A 19281-nucleotide genomic window follows, 5' to 3' on the forward strand; every position below is an offset into this window, starting at 1 on the left:
TGTTTGTGTTGCATTCAAGGCAAGTTTAGATAAACAGTTCTTAAAAGGTTTCTCTTGTCAGAATTGATAAGTGCCAAACATTATATAATGGGAAGAAGTACTTTTAATTGAGCTTGTTATGTTTACTAAGCAACAACTGCTGTCCACATTTATAGAGCCATTTCTTTTACGGACTTTTATTTTACTGCACTTACAATAAGTTTTTGACTTGCATTTATATTTTACTTTCCACAGATAAGGTCAGCGCAATCCTTACTTCTTTTAATTTGTTATAAAATCAAAAGGGACGCAATAATTCAGAATACACGCCACAAAAAAGACTTTGAAGTAAAATTTTATTGTGTTTTTTAAAAATACATTCACAAATGTATTCTAATACTGCACAATTCCAGTACTTCAAATGACATAAATTACAAAGGTTACAAAAGTTCATATATGCTATGTAAGAAACATCGTCAACAAGAGAATGCAAAGCAATGTTTATCAAATACATGCAGCATGGCTTTGATGCACATGCCTCCTGCAGAACACAATAATCTTGGAGAAAGGCACTTTGGAGTAAGATCACTATGAGAATTTAGGGTACCACAATACTTTGTTGTTGTTGTTTTTTTTACTATGTAATGAAAATCGCTAACATAAATGAATGGTCACAGATACTGGCAGGATGACAAGCTTGGAGCCGAGCAATATCAGGCTCACAGGAACCTTTATAACTCTTGCAATAACTCTTATTTCACACCACCACAAATAGTAATTTGAGTTTACACATTAAATATAGGACAAAAACTTTCATCACTATATCTCACCTATAAAATAACTTGTGTTCCCACTTTAAAGAGTAAAGCACCTTTTAGAACAGAGATGGCAAAACCTATCTCCTTTTGAAGGTCACACTCTGTCAAGGTGGGTGCGACCAAAGTCAGTTTTGGAGGGGCAGATCCCAAAGCAAGGCAAGGCACACCCTTTTTGCTACCCATATTAAATCAGGTTGAAGACCACATGAAATAAGGCCAGAGGCTGTAGGATACCCATCCCTGCGCCAGAAATTGAACATTATCATTTGCCTTTATCATGCCACCTTTAAAAAGGTGTATTCTGTATTATTTGAAAGTGATGGTGAAAGACAGACTTTCGGAACACCAGGAAAAGAAGATCAAAGCTAAATTTCTATTCCTTTTTTTTGTTTTTGCTGCAGCATAATTTTTAAGGCAACTTCACAACCTAACCCTATGCATGTTGACTCAGGAGTAAACCCCACTGTCTTCAGTAAACTGGTGTCTGGGTTACTCCTAAGCAAACGTGTAGAGGACTGCAGCGTTAATTTTTCATACCTCTACTCTTACCAGAGCTGAAACTACTTTTAAAATTAATTATCTCAAAACTTCCAGCAACACAGAATAGAACTGTCAATGCATGAAATGCGTCTGCAGGATTGTATCCCATTTTCTCACTCATGCAAAATCTATTCTTTAAACTGTATTTCAAAGCATTATAAACCCTGAGTAATTTAAGAATCGAATAGTCTTGAGTACTTTACAAACATTACCATTAAAATGTCTTTGTGCTATTGTCACGAAGAAATGCTTACTACAGTTATTTCAGCACTTTGGCAAAATGAAACCTCTTTTTGCATTTGATATACTTTCAATACATTTTTTCTGTACTTCAGGATTTTTTTGTTTTTAAAAAGCAAATGTTGTATCAAATTTAAGTGCTGAAACGAAACTCCACATCACTACAAAACCACCTAATTTGCAAGACAGTCCCAATTTGCAAAATGTAGGTTGCAGTCCAAAAAATTCTCACAAATTGCAGCAAGTTGCATGCATCCAACTAAACAGAAAGGCTAGTACTTAAAATGCAATACATTTACCCTGTGTTAGGCTGGCACCAGATACAAAAAGCGGACCCATATCCAATAGTGCATGGTTTCTCCCATTGGCTTTGGACTACAACTCCCATCACCCCTAGCTAGCAGGACCAGTGGTCAGGGATGATGGGAATTGTAGTACAAAAACAGCTGTTGATGCAAGTTTAGGAAGCCCAGCAAAAGTTAAAAGCTATTAATGCATGCAAATAATATATGTCATCATATGCATATGCGTGTATACACACACACACACACACACACACATACATACATACCATGCACTCTAAGATTCGTGTCATAGTAAAGCTCCCTGTAAGCCCTAAAGTGCAGATCCATATGAAAATTCATAGTGAAGTCTACCACTGTTCCCAGGAAAAATCATCTCCTCTTCCAAATAGAACAAAAAAGCCTAAAATGGTAATGAAAATTACTGCATTTCCAGCCAGCACAAGGCAACAAGCGCCCCACTTGATCTGAAATACAAAGTGAATAAGAAGAAAGATTTACTTTCTATTCATTGACAGAAAATGCACCCTACTTTGAGCATTAGACACATACAAAGAAATACAACATCAGGATGCTAAAAGCGCTTACGATCAAACAGTAAATTTTGAGTACCAAGCAAACTAATGTAATCTGAAATGGTTACATACCTAAGTAGTCATTACAGGAACTAATTAAACATTTCGCTAAAATGCAGTGATATATATAAACAATTATTTGTCCTTTATGAGTACAGTAAAACTGGTCGAGAGAGCAGTTCGTGAAAAGTTTACAAGATGTTCAGTGAGAATTTTTCAAGCTCATCCACAATGGAAGGGAAAAACCATTTAGAGTAATTTATCGGTAGCCAGCCATCAGCCATAGTCTTCTCAAAAGAGCAAATTAGAAGTCTGCCCCCTTTACTAGAACTATGAAGGCCTGGACATCCCACTGTCCACACATTACTTCTCGTTGCCACCTTGGCCAAACTAATATTTGTGTGAAACTAATAAAATAAAGACAAATATGACATCATTTATCTTTGAATGGTGAGTAAAATGGTTTTGAAAAAACAATGTTTTAAAATAATATTAAAAAGAATTTACACTGTTGTAAATCTCTTACATAGGGACGCAGGTGGCGCTGTGGGTTAAACCAGAGAGCCTAGGGCTTGCCGATCAGAAGGTCGGCGGTTCGAATCCCCATGACGGGGTGAGCTCCCAATGCTCAGTCCCTGCGCCTGCCAACCTAGCAGTTCAAAAGCATGTCAAAGTGCAAGTAGATAAATAGGTACCACTCCAGCAGGAAGGTAAATGGTGTTTCCGTGCGCTGCTCTGGTTTGCCAGAAGCAGCTTAGTCATGCTGGCTACATGACCCGGAAGCTGTACGCCAGCTCCCTTGGCCAGTAAATGAGATGAGCGCCGCAACCCCAGAGTCGTCCGTGACTGGAACTAATGGTCAGGGGTCCCTTTACCTTTACCTAAATCTCTTACAGCCAAAATAAATTTAAACTGTTAAGTGATTATTCCATTGTTACTGTTCTAGATTACTAATAGGGCAATCCTCTATCTGTCTACTCAAAAATAAGTCGCATGAATTCAATAGTGCTTGCTCCCAGATAAATGGGCATAGGATTACAGGTCCACCAAGCATTATTCTCAGAACTTGGTGCTGGAAAACTACTTTCAAATGCAAGTATATGCAACAACTCTGGTCAACCTGGGAACATTGAGTTCCTGCAACACGGAAGGCAGAAAGATGTTTGGACAACACAGTCACTAATCTCTTGTGCTTTTTACTGAGCCTTCAATTCCTGATCTTGTGCATCAGGGGATGCAAACCAATATTGTTTGAAAACATGCACACTATTAAGCAAAAAGCAGACATGGAAGATTGAGAACAATGATCCAAGGAAGCAGCCCATTTTTAAAAGTTGATGATATAAACTTTATAGTAACACTGCTTGGCTCTATATATATATTAATGCTACTTCTTGATTATATTATAGGTTTTCTGAACTTTCTAAAAATATGGAAGTTTTTTAAAAAATTAAAATAAAATGGTATTATTACTGCTTGCAGTCTTTTTTATATAAAAGCACCTTAAAAAGCTAGAAGCTGTAAAATGATTGCAGTAAACAAAATGTAGGTTTTACTACATGGTTTTATTATTTGTTATAGTTATAGACCCGTAACACAAACTCCATACTTTCTACTATTTTATTTATGTTTTCCCAACTAACAAAAACTAAAATATACCTAAATACCTTTGGAAGCAGTAACTTTCAAAATTCCATCTCTAGCACTTGGCACTATTCAGAAATATTGTTTCAATACAGTTGATGCTGCAAACCTATAAAGATCTACTTCGGAGCAGAAATCTAAACACACTTATTAGCAAATAAGTCTCACAGAACTCTGTGCAGCTTACTTCAAAGCATTGTGCTGCATAGCATTTATATTTTTACAAATAATGCCACATAGATCAGCACATGAAATTGTACTGGCTTAGCCATTATTCACTTTAAGCTCTTCCAGTAAAGTAACTTTGGGTTTTATAAGTATTGTATAGATTTTATTCCACCAAAAACCTGTAAAAATGTTCCTCCCACCCATGGTTTCTGCATTTCCAGATTTTTTACAATCTTCAGCCTTTAGCAAAACATTGTTTGGTAAGAAAAGAAATTAGAGCTCTCTCTAGTGGTCGGACTGTATTATTTATCCTTATTTCACATTCTTAACAAAGAGAAATTGACTAAGTAGCAGAAGATGTATAGTACTACTACAGTGGTACCTCCGGTTGCAGGACAGGATCCATTCCGGAGCTCTGGTCGGATCCTGATCCTGAGGTTTTCGCAACCGGAGGTGCCTGTTCTGCACATGCGCACAGCACGGTAGAGCACTTCTGCGCATGCTACGAAACCCAGAAAAATACTTCCGGGTTTGCTGTGTGAGGTGCGCACAACTAAAGGTACCACTGTACTGGAAAATAAATTAGACAAGATCTTGGAAAGGATAATTCTAGACATAACAAGTTTATGGAACCTCAACTAAGTGCTCTGGAGTAAGGAAACCAGAGAGAATACTAGTAAATACAGTGGACGCTTGGGTTGCGAACATGATCCGTGCGGGAGGCACGTTCACAACCCGCAGCGCCGCGTCTGTGCATGCACGGGTCGCGATTCGGCGCTTCTGCACGTGCGCAAAGCACGATTTAACGTTTCTGCGTATGTGCAAGCGCCAAAACCCGGAAATAACCCATTCCCGTACTTCCGGGTTCGCTGCGTCCGTAACCCGAAAATGCGCAACCCACAGCAAGTGCAACCTGAGGTATGACTGTATGAGAAAGATATAAATATATCTTTACGTGCTTCTGTTCCACCACCAGTGGTTTATTCATGTGAAAACCTTATTGTGAAATAAAGTTTTCAAAAGGAAACGAACCAGAATGCATGTAAACAATACAAGAAGACCACTAAAAAGTTATCAGTCTGCTTCAGTCTGAGGGCAAAATGTGTGCTATCCCCAATCTTCTGAAGGGGGTTTAGCCAAATGCAATTAAGAAGCCCTCTTCAGGCCTTAACACTAAACACATGAAGGTCAGGAGTGGAGCTGCTGACATCTGCATGCACACACAGCACAGCTCACTACAAACTTTTTGCCCTCTCATGTTCATGCTGGATTCCCAGAGACAATGTGAATAAAGAAGTTATTAGCATCTGTGTCTGCCTCGCACCCAACACTTTTTTTTTTTACAACACTAGCTGAGTCAGCTACAGTCACAGTCATTCACAGTACCTCTGGGCTCCATCCCCAGTGCATGTCAGGGTCTGAGCCCAGAGATATGGGGACTAAAGAAATTAATGGCAGTAACAGCAACTTCCTCACTCAGAACTGTAACTGCAAGTGCAGGGAAAATCCAAGGCTGTTCTGCTTGGGCTACAAGTTGTTAATTTTTTGGCATTTGACAACTGGCTTTTATGCACACAAGACCTAAATGTGACACTATCACACAGCACACAGCTGAAAAATTAAGCAAGAGGTGACTTGTTAAAAGGCAGATGTTAGAAGAAGCATTTGTTAAATAACTTATTTAACGTTGCACTCTTTTTAGTGCTTGTTTTGTTTTCATGTATTGACATTTTGTTATTATGGCTGGGCACCTCAAGAACCAGAAGCATCCAGGCCTCTCTGGATTCCTGAGAGGGCCTGGAAACGTGTTGGGATAACTTTCTTTATCCTCAGTTACTCTGGGTCCTACCCCTCAACTGAGAAGTTAGCAGTGGCTGCCTCACCCAGTACTTCTATTTACAGTGCTGAGCAATATATTTTTTTAAATGTAAACTTTTCTTTAAAAAAAACAAGGGGGGGCAGCAGCATCACTCACAGTGACATTTGTGAATTTATGCTTGGTGCTGTGTCTGGTTTACTGTGAGCAGCAACTTAACCAGAATACATTACTATATTAAGATGACTCATTTTGTGAAGTGTTTATCTGCAAGGCAATGTACCATGCACCAGAAAAACAGGGTGTGGGATTTACCTAATGACTCTCATCAGTAGAAGCCCTGTGCAAGGACTTCCGCTTGAGCACCAAGGCTCCAAACAAACAAATAATGAATGAATGAATGAATGAATGAATGTGAGGTACCAACATGCAGGGGAAGGATTGGGGGGGGGTCATTCCATCTGGCAAGCTGAAATGCTTGTGCTAATGAAGCAATCAGAAGAGTGGGATGTTGTATTTTGCCCAGGACTGTGAGGGGTCAAAAGGAGACAAATAAACTTTTCCTGAGATAAGACCTTACCACTTCAACACGTGCAAGGATAATAGGAAATGCAAAGGCAGAAACCACAATTCCAGTCGTGAAGAAACATGCCAACTCCCTGCAGGCGCTGCTTGCGGCATCAGTATCATCGCTTACTCTTTTTGTGATGAAGTGTGGAATAGGACTTATGAAGTAAAATATCAAAACAAATAAAGGCCAGTAGACGCTGCAGAATGACAAACACAAAGGATGAGAGAAGTTAATGTCGTTTAAAATGAATTTTATGCACAACCTATTATCATCCTCTGAAATCGTAACAGCTGAACACAGAAATATGCACGTAACTATATATAGTGGAACCTCGGGTTATGTACTGCCCCCTTTGCAAATACTTCAGGATGCGCACGCCTGTGCAAAACAAGCGCCTCTGGATGTGAATGTTTCGGGGTAAGAACAGACCCCATAACAAATTAAATTTGTATCCAGAGGTACCACTGTACATAGGAAAAAGCCACTGAAGTATAAATAGGGCCATATCTTCCACTCACTTCAGGATACTCAGTTTTTCAGCCCAACTGCATTTTCTTCCTCTTCTCTTCTTTGCCCCTTGTTTTCTGCAGTTTCATCTCTTTAAAAAAAAGGGTAAAGGACCCCTGGACGGTTGAGTCCAGTCAAAGGCAATTATGGGGTTGCGCCGCTCATCTCGCTTTCAGGCCAAGGGAGGTGGCGTTTGTCCACAGACAGCTTTCCGGGTCATGTGGCCAGCATGACTAAACTGCTTCTGGTGCAACAGGACACCGTGACGGAAACCAGAGTGCATGGCAACGCTGTTTACCTTCCCACCGCAGCGGTACCCATTTATCTACATGCTTTCGAACTGCAAGGTTGGCAGGAGCTGGAACAGAGCAACGGGTGCTCACCCCGTCACAGGGATTCGAAGCACCGACCTTCTGATCGGCAAGCCCAAGAGGCTCAGTGGTTTAGACAGCGCCACCCGCGTCCCTTGTCATCTCCTATCCCCATATCAGCTCAGATTCTAATCTGTGAACCTTTTAGCATTCTACTGCATCTTCTCTATCTGACATGCCAATTTCTATTCCTCAACACCCACTGCTTTAGCAAAGGTTTACCAAACTACCCTAAGCTTCATTTTCCTTCTCGGCTGTCAGACTGCTCTCCCACACGTTAACCCCATTACAATCTCTGATGCCGCTCATTTCACTCAATCATCTGAAAGATGTAAGAATGAAAAAAGAATTCAAGCTGCGTTCATAAACCGCTTGCTTAGGGATTTCATTCCAAATAAGCATGCTTGGAACCAACACACAACATAGAACAGTGATATATCTCGTATTAATTCAGTCTTACCCATAACTTTCCAGTGCACACCCCAATACAAGAAACGTCAGACCCATAGCTCCAGTGAACGATAAGCCAACCAGGGCTACAAGTGGAAATAAAAAGAATGACATCACTAACCTGCTTAACATTAATTTGTACAATCACAGTCTATGCAGTTTAATTCACAAAGTGATCCAACATTGCAGTTAAAAGTGTAGCCTCCTGATACAGCAGATGTTTGATCTCAAGAGGTGGTCAGAATTCAGGCTTCTTGGATCTACCGGTACTTTGTTTTTTACTGGAACTCAAATCAGAGCCATTTAAAAACAAAACAGTTAGAATTAAATACCAAAGTGCCTCCTGAACCTAGGAATTTCTTTCCAGTACCAGGATATATCTGAGTTCACTGTCATTTCATGTAAAAAAAATCCACTCCTGGCTAGCTTTTTTCATTTCAGCAGCCTACATGGGGGTGGAATGGAAATGAAATCACCTTGTTGCTGCCATTAGTAATCTAATGCAGATCACCTAGAGACCTACCAGTATATTGTGATCTACCTTAAGAATATGAGGAGCCTGATGGATCAGGCCAATGCCCCAACATCCTCTTCACAGTGGCCAACTAGATGCCTATGGGAAGCCCAAAACCAGGACCTGTGTGCAAGAGCTCTCCCTCCACCACTTGTGATGCTATACAAGTGGCCTTCAAAGGCCTGCTGCCTCCAACAGTAGAGGTAGTATCATGGCTGGTATCCGCTGACAGCCTGATCCTCCATGAATTTGTGTTCTCTTCCTTAAAAGCTATCCCAAATTGGTGGCTGTCACTACTTCTTGCATTTAGACAAGCCTATTTGGATGCAGAGAAAGCCAAGGTAACTTTTGTGTGTTTTAAAGAAGGGTTTGTTGAATTTTCCTTGATTTTACTGTTTTGTTTTTTGTAAACCACTTTGAGGATTGTTTCTTTTTACTATCAAGAGGTGTATAAATCTTATGAAATAAGTAAATAACATTTGTTTCACTTTTGACAGCCATACTTCCAGGATGGGATCCTCTTGCTGGATTTTTTTTTTAAAGGTTTCACTGATCACTTAAATTATACTTCTGTAATTGGGATGGAAAGAGATTTTAAACGAAGTGAAGTACCACACTCTGCACATGAGCTGTATACTCATTGCCTAGGTGACTACAATAAACAGAGTTAGAAGTCCAAAAGTTTGTAAGAACCATTGCTTTTTTCTGGGGGGGGGGACGCAAGGGTACGCATACCCCTAAATATTTTGTAAATCTATGTTTGGCCTCATTGAGGGGCAGGATTTCAATATGGGTAGGAAAATGAGAGTACCCATTAACTTTTTTTTTTTTTTTTTTAGAAGAAAAGCAGTGGTAAGAACTACAGTATAGGGTTTGTTTGTTTTTGCTTTCGAGTCAAAACCGATCGCCTATAAAACAATGGTTTGGGGTGGGTCACAGCATCTGGGAAAATTCCTGAACTTTTAAATAGGCTTCAAGGGAAAGGAATTTTCAGCAAAATGTGACCTGCCAGAGAGCCTCTTTCGGCAACTGCTCCAGAGAGAAGAGCCCTGCCCTCGCCGGCGCCTGCACGCCCTGCGCCTCCGGATTCCCTACTCCCCACCCCGCGTGCTTCACATCCACACCCTGGAAAAGGGCGTAGGAGGAGGAGGAAGACAACCAGCACCGGCGCAGTGCAAAAAGTTACGCTGCCCCAGAGAGGAGTTTGTTGTTGGCGACAACCGAGAGGGGGCTGCACAGCGAAAGGCTCCTTTAGCCGCAGTATTTGCAGAGCGCGCGACTTAAGAGGAGCTTTCTTCCGGCAGGGGCGGGAATGAGGTAGTCACAGCGACGGCGGAGCGAGAGAGCCGCGCCGCCGACAGGGGAAAGCGGAGGGAGAGAGAAAGAGACAGAGGCCATCCGCCGCGCAAGGAGAGAAGCGGCCCGATATACCTTTAATCCCTGCCATGTCTCCTTTTCTTTTGCGGGGCGCCTTTTTTTTGCTCTCGCTCGCTCTCTGGACGACGAAGCAGAGGAGGCGGAGAATGTGTCGACTTCTTCCGCCTTCTGCTCACGTGGCTCCTTCTATAACCCTTCCCCTTCTCACAGGGGGAAGGGAACAACAACAAAAAGCAGCACTTTCTTTTTTTAAAAAAGAAACTAAGTAAGACTCTTCACGCCTATGAACTGCCTAGCGGCGCCAAGGCATTCAAGGCCACCTCACGCCAAGTGAGGTAAATTTTCCTCAGAAATGGCCCTTAAAATGCTGGTCCTGGTCCTGCTTCTGCCAGATGTTCAAACATCTTTTTGTGGATCCATCCACCCACATTTCCCTTTGCCCTCCCGGAGCATATTCGGATTGCAAAGGCTTGAGCGGCCTCTGTCTCACTTTCAGGGTCAAGCATAGGCCCCACAGAGCAAAAACCTTGTTTTTGAGGTCGTGCATGTGCTCGTCTGATATTATCTCCATCTTAAAAAAAAACAACCTTGAAATTGCTATTTAGTCTGGGCTGCCATCCTAGACACACTTCCCTGGGAGTAAGTTCCATGAGCTTAAGCAGCCTACTTCAGAGTAGACAGGTGTAGTAAGATGGCCCTGTTAGTAAAGCAAAGACCTCAGCAAGCGAGTGCCATCATGCCGGACATGCACAATTCATCACCTCAGTTTCAAAAGAAGTCAGTGGGATTTTGTGGGCGTGCTGGTTTTTTCGCCCAAACAAATTGCGCTTGTATGGATCCATTGATGTAGATCCATTTCCATCGAGGGTAAGTCTTGACTGCACACCCATGGATATTTAGAAATATCTATGGGATTGGGTGACATCTGTACAGCCAGGGGTTTCCATTACTTAAATCGAGCATTAAGCATTGTCTAATTAGTGCTCCTTAGGGTCCTCGTTCACGTATACCCACACACCTTTCTAATTCATTCTTTCTCCTGTTTCCTACTGCAATTTTCCCTGCAGCAGAAAGTGATTTCACCACAATGTCAATGTTGTGTATAAAACAGAGGTGCAAACTTCAGTAAAATATTGTGGGGACCCAGGTAAGCCCTGTACCACATAATCACATGAGACAGTGCACACACACACACACACACCATTTGAATGGGATTGCCCATCAACTTTGTGGGGGCCTGGCCCCCTCAAATATTTTATTGTGGGGGCTCCCAGGAGTTGGCTTCTATGGTATAAAGCTGGGAAACTTGGCAGCTAGAAGCATTTTTGCATTCAGTAAAACACATATTCTATAATGTTAGACACAAGTTCAGAAAGAGGAGCAATAGTTTTAAGTTTATATATGAATGGAGTCATTTGCTCCTCTCAGCATATAAAAAGGACTTACAGCTGCATTGCTATCCTTCCTTACCCAGGTGTAAGCTCCACTGAACTCAATGGGACTTACTCCTATGAAGTCATATAGGATTGTACTGTAAGGTAACAAAGAGAGTACATTCAGGAACAGGTTACTGTATTCAGTCCCATGGAGTAGTGGGTTTATTTTCTTTCGCCTTCTGCTACAGCCTCAGTATCAAGATACTCAGTAACATCCCCTTTGAAGGCGCTCTGTCTTCCTCTCTCTGCATAGGATAAAATACAAATAAAAAGGACTGAAAATTCTTTCACCTTTTTAATATATACACAAATGTTTTCAACCAGTCACAGTTCATTGAGTATATTGCATATTTACAAAAAAAAATTTATAATAGTGGTTTTAGTCAAAACAGTAAACCTGAACATTGACGAGCAGATAGGCCCAAAAGGAAAAGGAAAAACTCTTGAGTTCAGTAGTTTTGACACATAGGTCTCACTTACATGCACCATTGAAAGCACTGTAGTTAGGGAAGGTGTTTAAGTTGGGTAAGTTTTTTTTTCCTTTTTACTGAACTAGATGAAGCTTTAATGATATATTTATTTTGTTAAAATTTGAATTTATCCTGGGCTTTTAAAAAAAGATCTGTTAGTCTGATGCACAAAGCTAATGTTATTTTTGTAATTTCAAAAACTGATGCTACATTAACTGAGTCCATTTATATTTCATAAGCATAATTCACACAATATCTACAGAAGTGAATGAAAGATTAAAACAAGTCACAGGAACATGATTCACATTTCAAAATGTTTTTAATAGACAAGCACATACTTGATCAAAACATTTCATAATATGTTAATAAATAACATCCAGTTTGTTATAGTTGTTCAAATGTCTTAATATCTTGTACATATAAAAAGGAGAGCTTGGTGTTTTGTTTCACATTGGCAGTAATGGCAATAAATAATGGATCAATACAACAAAAAGATGGCATTTAATATAAAAATAAACATAGGCTGGTGGACATGCTGTATCTGCAGAAAAGGGTTTCCCACTATAAAGAAAACAGAACAACAGAAAACAGATTGTCTTAAAACACCAATTTGACCAAGATTTTCACGTCATCTAGAGAGTTTTCCCTGCATGTGGAAACCTTTCTGTACACCTGTTGAACATCAAAAAGGCAGGTGCAGGCTACCATTTTCCCCCATACAGTGACTTTTGTAGCTACTATGCAACAGCTCCATGAAGAAATCGGCTGCATAATGGGATCCAATGTTTAATGGTGTCAGGTGGCACGGTGCCTTCAACAGCCTGTAGATACTTGGTTTTCAAGAAAGATCGCATCAGCATCTATAAACACATTGGACCTCTATAAACAACCAAGTTTCACATGGCTGTTGCTGCACTTTGACTTAACTATCAACTGCTTGAAGGAGAGGAGACCAGATAATATTAATCTACCCCATGCAAGGTCAGATTTCATTCAGGAAATGTAAATAAATAAAACTCCCATTATAAGTTTCTCTGCAAAAGGAGAAACAGTTCAAAGTGCTATGTAAAATTAGTTTCATTAGATGAGAGAACATACTTTTGTTTTATCATCAGATACCATAATGTGAATATGAACATTATTGCTTACTGGGCCAATATAACTTTAGTAAGTAAGTACATTTTCGTATTTTTTGCTCACCTCAGATCTTAGAAAACTACATAAACATAATATGTTACCTATAGAAGTTCAGAAGGTGAGGCTACATTGTAACATTAGCTTGTGTTCACAAATGCTCTGGAAAAACTGGATATTTGATTCAATTTAAATATACAATTTGAATCAATTAAGAACATAACTTCACAATGCTGAAGAAGGCAGCAAAGTTTGTTTCAGAGGCAGGTTTTAAAGTGTTTTTTAACTGGGATTTTTTTTTTTTTGCAAAGTATTCTTGCACCCTTACTTTAATAATAATGAACAGCAAACAACTTTAGTAGTCTGTTGATTTGGGATAATGCTTCAACAGGCTTTTGCATGTTAATAAATAAACAATAATTTAAAGACACTTCCCAAATTCTTTGTTGGTGTAAAATGTCTAGCTATCTGCTTGTCTGAAACACGAAATACAGTACTATGTTTAAGGCAGCAGTAAGTTGCCAAAGACATATCCAGTTGCCTAGCTGTCATATTAAAAAAAAAAATACTACAAGAAGTAATTGAAGGGTCAAATTATTATGAGAGTTTAGTGTACAGCGAATAACCACATATGAACATCCTTATGTTTTGTTTTGACAAAGCTTGTCCTGGTTACAAACTTTCAAGACTAAGCCACATTCCTAGTGACACAGCATCTATTTGGTTCATAGTGAGAGAGACCATTCATTTCACCTCACTTGCTCCAAGACAAGCAATCCCAGTTTTCTAGAATGCATCCTTACCTACCCTGTTTATACCTGAAAGAACACTATAAGATTAACTTACAGGACTCCTCTCTTTGCATCTGTAATTCATGGCATATGTAAGGAGCAGCCTCCATACCTTCCCGCTCTCCATACGGAAAGGTTTTAGTGTTAGGGCTAGTCTTACTTTTTTTTCAAATTTCCAGCCAGATACTAATTCACCTGTGAAAATCTTGTGGCAAGGAACTATATGAGCACTAGCACAGGTCTACAGCAATGTCTGAGGAAGTACGCTAATACAAGGGCTTTTGGCCTTGGTTTTCAAATTCTGACCAGGCATCATTGAGCTCCATAAAAATCATCTTTGCATATTGTTCATATGGCTGCCCCGTAGCCTACAAGAAAGCAAAACAAGATACATCACAAACATATTAAAATCAGCTTAAATATGACACTGTTCATACAGAAAGTCAATAGCAGAGTGTAGGTATAATTTACGCTTATCATAGAAGAGCAAGCACGCTGAAAAGGGTGGCATGACACCCTGAGTAAACCCTGCTTTTGTGAATGGAGGCGGTGGGAGGAACGAGTAGCACCTCCTCCGCTGCCCGCCCCCGCCTCTCACTGAACACGGCGAGAGGCAGGGGCAGTGGGGGGCAGGACCAGCGGCCCAAAAGGAGCCCTTCCAGGCCGCTGGTCCCACCGCTGGTCCCACCGCTGCCCGCCACCGCCTCTCACTGACCGCAGTGAGAGGCGGGACCAGGACCTGTGCACAGTTCTCCCCGTGCTGGCTTTAAAGCCAGCTGGGGAGATAGCTTCGCTCACAGCATCTGGGTGATTCTCTCCCCCCCCCCCCCGCTTGCTTTAAAGCCAGCTGGGGAGAAGAGGATGCTACGGTCCATCCCCTCTCCCCAGCTAGCTTTAAAGCAAGCTGGGGGGAAATCGCCCTGACACTGTGTGCAAAGCTAGCGGTTCTCCCCCCCCACACACACTTGCTTTAAAGTCAGCTGGGGAGAAGGGACGGACCATAGTGTCCTCCCCTTCTCCCCAGCTGGCTTTAAAACCAGCAGCAAAGGGGTGGAGGAGGAAGAAGGAACGCCCCCCTCGCCCCTTTGCCGCTGGCGGTGGCTGCTGTGGAGGAAGAACGTGCAGCCCAAAAGCTGCTTTCTCCTCCTCCACAGCCACCGCCGCAGGTTTGAGTCAGAACTTTTTTTTTACTTGTTTTCCTCCTTTGAAAAATAGGTGCGTCTTATGATTCGGTGTGTCTTATGGAGCGAAAAATACGGAAATAATGGTGAAAGTAATTGCAGGGATGGATCAAGTAGGAATCATTAAACTAGTACATGAGATAACAGATTAACATAAAATATTATTATTACTTACTTTATCAGGATGCACAACAAGCACTGCTCTCCGGTAAACCTTCTTTACTTGCTCTGGAGTAACAAGATCTGCCATGCCCACAGGTTTCCATTTTGTTTCTCCTTCCCATAGTACTGTGTGCATTGTGGACAACAAGGCTCTTATGTTTCTCTCCTTTCCTTCAATCCATTCAAGGATCTGTGAAAATAGATAATGTAGTACTAAACCAAACTGCAAGAGAATATCTATACTAGCATGAATACTTATTTGATTGGAACAGTTTATAGGTTGCTTCTACCCAGTTTGCTTTGGATCTCAGAAAGACAGGAGATAGATATCATCAAATGGAAATGTCAAATTGTTACCTCTAAGAACAGATACATAAAACTGCTTCTGAATATGGAGATTCAGCTAGTATTGCCCTACAACTCTATAAATTAGAATCGTGGGATACATCGATATAGCTAGTGACCAAGGAAATTAGTGTGAATCACAGGCCCAAGGATTTAACAATATAAATAAAACAAACTTAGCAAAATAAATATTAGGGAATTTATACACATAATTCATAATCCTCCAAATTAAAGACTTGTACCGTTATTGGGACAGACCCTATTTAGTCCTTCATAAAAGATTAATGTCAGTTTAATTATAATAATTATTCATGAGTTTTTCTGATAATCATTCCAACTAGTGATTAGTTGGAACCCGCAGGCCATATGAAGACAGTTGGAGCAGAGGGCATAGTGAGTTTCACACTTATCTTCCATCTAACCACTTTCATTTGCCATAGTGATCACAGCCCTTTTCACCCCTTAAACAGTAATTTGAAAAGAGAAAAATGGGTTTAGAGGCCCCCATGACCAAAGCCATTGCTGGGCTTAGCCCCCTGCCCCCCCCCTTTGTTGAAGGGATTGAAGTTGGCCGATTATGAAAAATTGATGAGAGGGAATTAAGGTCTAAAGGAGCAGGCCACCCTTTTTCCTGATCCAGTCCTTGCTCCTCACACAGGCCAAGACCTAGAACCTGCATGCTGTCCTCTACTGCCAGAGATATTTCCCAGGCAGCATGAGGGAAGAATGCATGCCAACTTTCACCCACACAGAACTTGGGAGAACGGAGGTGGGGGAACTGTTTTAATCCCCCCACACTATTTTCCTGCACGAATAGGGAGTCTCTACCATCAAGACAGAGTCTTACCTACATTTAGAAACGGTCCACCCTCACCTTCTCAGTTTTGAACAATCAGTTCCCTTGTGTGGATACTGAGGTTTTCTAGAAAAATATAGGCATGCAAAACCCAAATACTGACAAGGTCCTGTTAATGATCTTGGTATCATGGTTGCATCATAAACATCTCTGAAGTATTAAATATTCAACTATTATACAATCCAGGCAAAGCAAAATCTTGAACAATTTGGAAATCAAATCTGAAGCATTCAGCTTACTTTTAATTTTTCAGGGTCCATCTCCTTGGCCATTTCTTCTTTCCTCATTTCTGCTATTGTTCTCGGTCCCTTTCTGTCTTTGTGAGCATTAAAGCCTTGACCAGATAAGAGGTCTTCAAAATCAGCAGACACTTTTGGTTTGGATTCTTAATGGAAAAAAGTATAGAGTATTAAAAAGAAGTATTATTTGATATAGGAAGATATAAATGTCACATTATTCTAAATACTTTACAAAATCATTCCATACAATGCAGAGAAGTACATATGGGCATACCTGTATTTTTCCTCTGCAGCGCAAACAGAAGGAGTTTAAGCACTTTTATTCCCAACACCACCATTGTGAGAAAGATGACACATTCACCCCTCTGCTGAGTAAAGGTCGCTCTAAAAACACAAGTCACTTAGCACATCACACTTTCTAAAGTACAAGCAGAATTTCCCAATTGAATCTTACAAGTTTTGTTTGCCCATTTTGAACTTGAACTCACTCAGCAATTCAAACTAAATAAAGTAGTGTGATAAGTAAGAACTAGATGCCTTCTACCTATTTGCTCACAACATCTGTTAAATCTGACACCCATTGATGCAGAACATATTAGGGTGAAGCTGAACATTATGGCAGATATAGCACTGCCACCAAATATGACAGCCCCTCTGAGTTTCCTTCTTCCTATCTTCCCAGTAGCATCTCATGCTCATAGCAAGATGCAAGGTAGGGCATGACATCAAGTCTGCAATAATATCTAGTTCTACACTTAGAACCAGAATGTCTAAATTAATTTCAAAACACATTGCCTGTATTGTAGCTGACTGAATATTTTCAGCTTGGAAATACTCCACCTCTAGGCCTTCAAAACTACAAAACCACATCAGAAGACTAAAAAGATTAAAAAATCAATTTACCAGAACTGCCTGATCCTTTTCCACGGTCATTTTGGCCACCGGGCGCTGCAGAAAAACTCACATTATAATTAGGCCTGTTCTGTGGAGAGGAATGTGGCATGCTTTGTTGGGGTTTGGTCTGTGATTGGGGCCAAGAATATCCAGTGCCTTGTTGCCAGTTGCCTCCTCCCATTGGCTGAGGAGATGGTTTCTGTGGTGACCCCATAGGAGGAAAGACTCCACCCATTCCTGTCGGTGTGCTGGGTTTGCTAGCAAAGGAAGGGCAACCTGAAACATGAAGCAAAGCATTTTGTGTTAATAATACTGCCTATGTAATAGGAAAGCAGAATTACCAGTTGATATCTGGTAATTTCCTTACTAAGATTCAAAGGACTGCAGGGGGACCTGGAGCCAAGCTTCCACCCATCCCTTCTATGCCTGAAGGTTGGAGAAGTGTTGCACTGCAGCACAAGAAGCAAAAATAAAAACCCCTCAAGTCAATAAAGTCTCCATAAATGTTTGATTTTTACCTACGTCTATATATTCTATAATGACTGAAGTTTTGTATACTTCTTAACAAAATCATTTAACATACAAATACACACACACACACACACACACACACACACACATACACACACACACTTAAAGAAGAATATTAGTAGCATTGGGTTATATATATATATTCCAATGAAGCATAGGGCAGGTGGAAAAGACACAGCTTATATTGAAATGTGCTGCACCAGAAAACAGCAAATATGCATTTCTTGGAATGTTTGGCATAGATTAAACTCGCAAGTTTCTCAAGGGTATAAATACTGAATATCATTGCATTCTGGGGCAGTCTACACAAACACAGATCACATATGATTACACAACCTACTAATAATTGGGGAGGGGCAAAGAGAGAGAAAGAGATTACATGTCATTCTTTTTCTCTAAACTATCAGCAATTTGAAGGCTAAACACAACATTGTTCACTGGTACCAAGTGCAAAATAAGGATAATGGGGTTTCTACATGCAGATAGCAATTTCTGGATCAGAATGAAAATCCAGTCAACACCAATGTCCTTAACCATTTTTTTATATATAATTCAAAAGCTCCACCCATTTGTCTTGGTAAAGTACCATCAGAACTATACCATTTCCACCATTTCCTCTGATCACATAAATATAGTAGAAACTATAGATTATTTAAAATTGCCTTTTTATTGCTTGATTTTTTGCTGCTTGACTTTTTTTTTACTTTGAATATTAATATCCTGCATATTCAACTTCTTTTTACTTAAAATCATGGAACCCCTTCAGTATTTCAGACTTTTTTTTAAAAAAGAAGAAGAAATAGCCACAAGTTGTTGCACTACGTGACATCAGACACATTTTCTGTTTTTGATCCTGCAGAGCAGCAGAACACCAGCAGAGGGAAGCAGGACACCTATTTTCAGAACCAATGTGACATTTGGACACATGAAGTAAACAACAGGGAGTGGAGGTAATGCAAGCTGTTATTGTTATGGTAGAAATTAGGGGCCAAGGAGGGAAGATGGAAGGGAAGCCTATTTAGAAAAAGGAGGAAAGGCGAAAGCATCCCTTGAAGAAGGTACTTGCAAACAAGGCAGTGACCTACATTTTACTCTCAGTTTTAGTACATTTTCATCCTTCCCACCCCCTCCCAGAATTTCCTACTTTGTTCCTCAACTGTATTTACTAAGCAAGGTTAACTTTTCACATAATGTTGTCAATAACAAAAAGGAAGTCTATGACTTTTAGGGTTGTGCCCCACATTTAAGTGATGCCCTATGCAAGCCACACATTGCATTGTTCACAGGACAGATCCATCTGTCTTGGATCTATCCAATTAATCATGATATATGGTTAAAATGGGTGGGTGGGGGGAAGAGAAAGAGGAAAG

General features: G+C 40.5%; 2 protein-coding genes across 6 annotated transcripts in view; both read right to left on the reverse strand.

The window, feature by feature from the left end:
- Nucleotides 1-318: 318 nt before the first annotated feature.
- LEPROT lies at nt 319-10034 on the reverse strand. The gene is made up of 4 exons (XM_033151882.1): nt 9927-10034; nt 7992-8067; nt 6663-6849; nt 319-2346 (listed from the first exon to the last, which is right to left on the reverse strand). The coding sequence occupies exons 1-4, from the start codon at nt 9940-9942 to the stop codon at nt 2230-2232; spliced, it is 396 nt and encodes a 131-aa protein (XP_033007773.1). The 5' UTR covers nt 9943-10034; the 3' UTR covers nt 319-2229.
- Nucleotides 10035-12078: 2044 nt separating this feature from the next.
- Nucleotides 12079-19281, reverse strand: part of DNAJC6 (DnaJ heat shock protein family (Hsp40) member C6) — a 58572-nt gene continuing 51369 nt past the window's right edge. For all 5 annotated transcript variants that reach the window (XM_033151881.1, XM_033151880.1, XM_033151878.1 and 2 more), the window contains 4 exons: nt 17390-17656; nt 16487-16632; nt 15060-15236; nt 12079-14071 (listed from right to left, as the gene is read on the reverse strand). In XM_033151881.1, coding sequence (XP_033007772.1) covers nt 13970-14071; nt 15060-15236; nt 16487-16632; nt 17390-17656 — 692 coding nt within the window. In that variant the 3' untranslated portion in view covers nt 12079-13969. The remainder of the gene's footprint in view (nt 14072-15059; nt 15237-16486; nt 16633-17389; nt 17657-19281) is intronic.

The sequence above is a fragment of the Lacerta agilis genome, chromosome 6, assembly GCF_009819535.1.
Source record: "Lacerta agilis isolate rLacAgi1 chromosome 6, rLacAgi1.pri, whole genome shotgun sequence".
NCBI lineage: Eukaryota > Metazoa > Chordata > Lepidosauria > Squamata > Lacertidae > Lacerta > Lacerta agilis.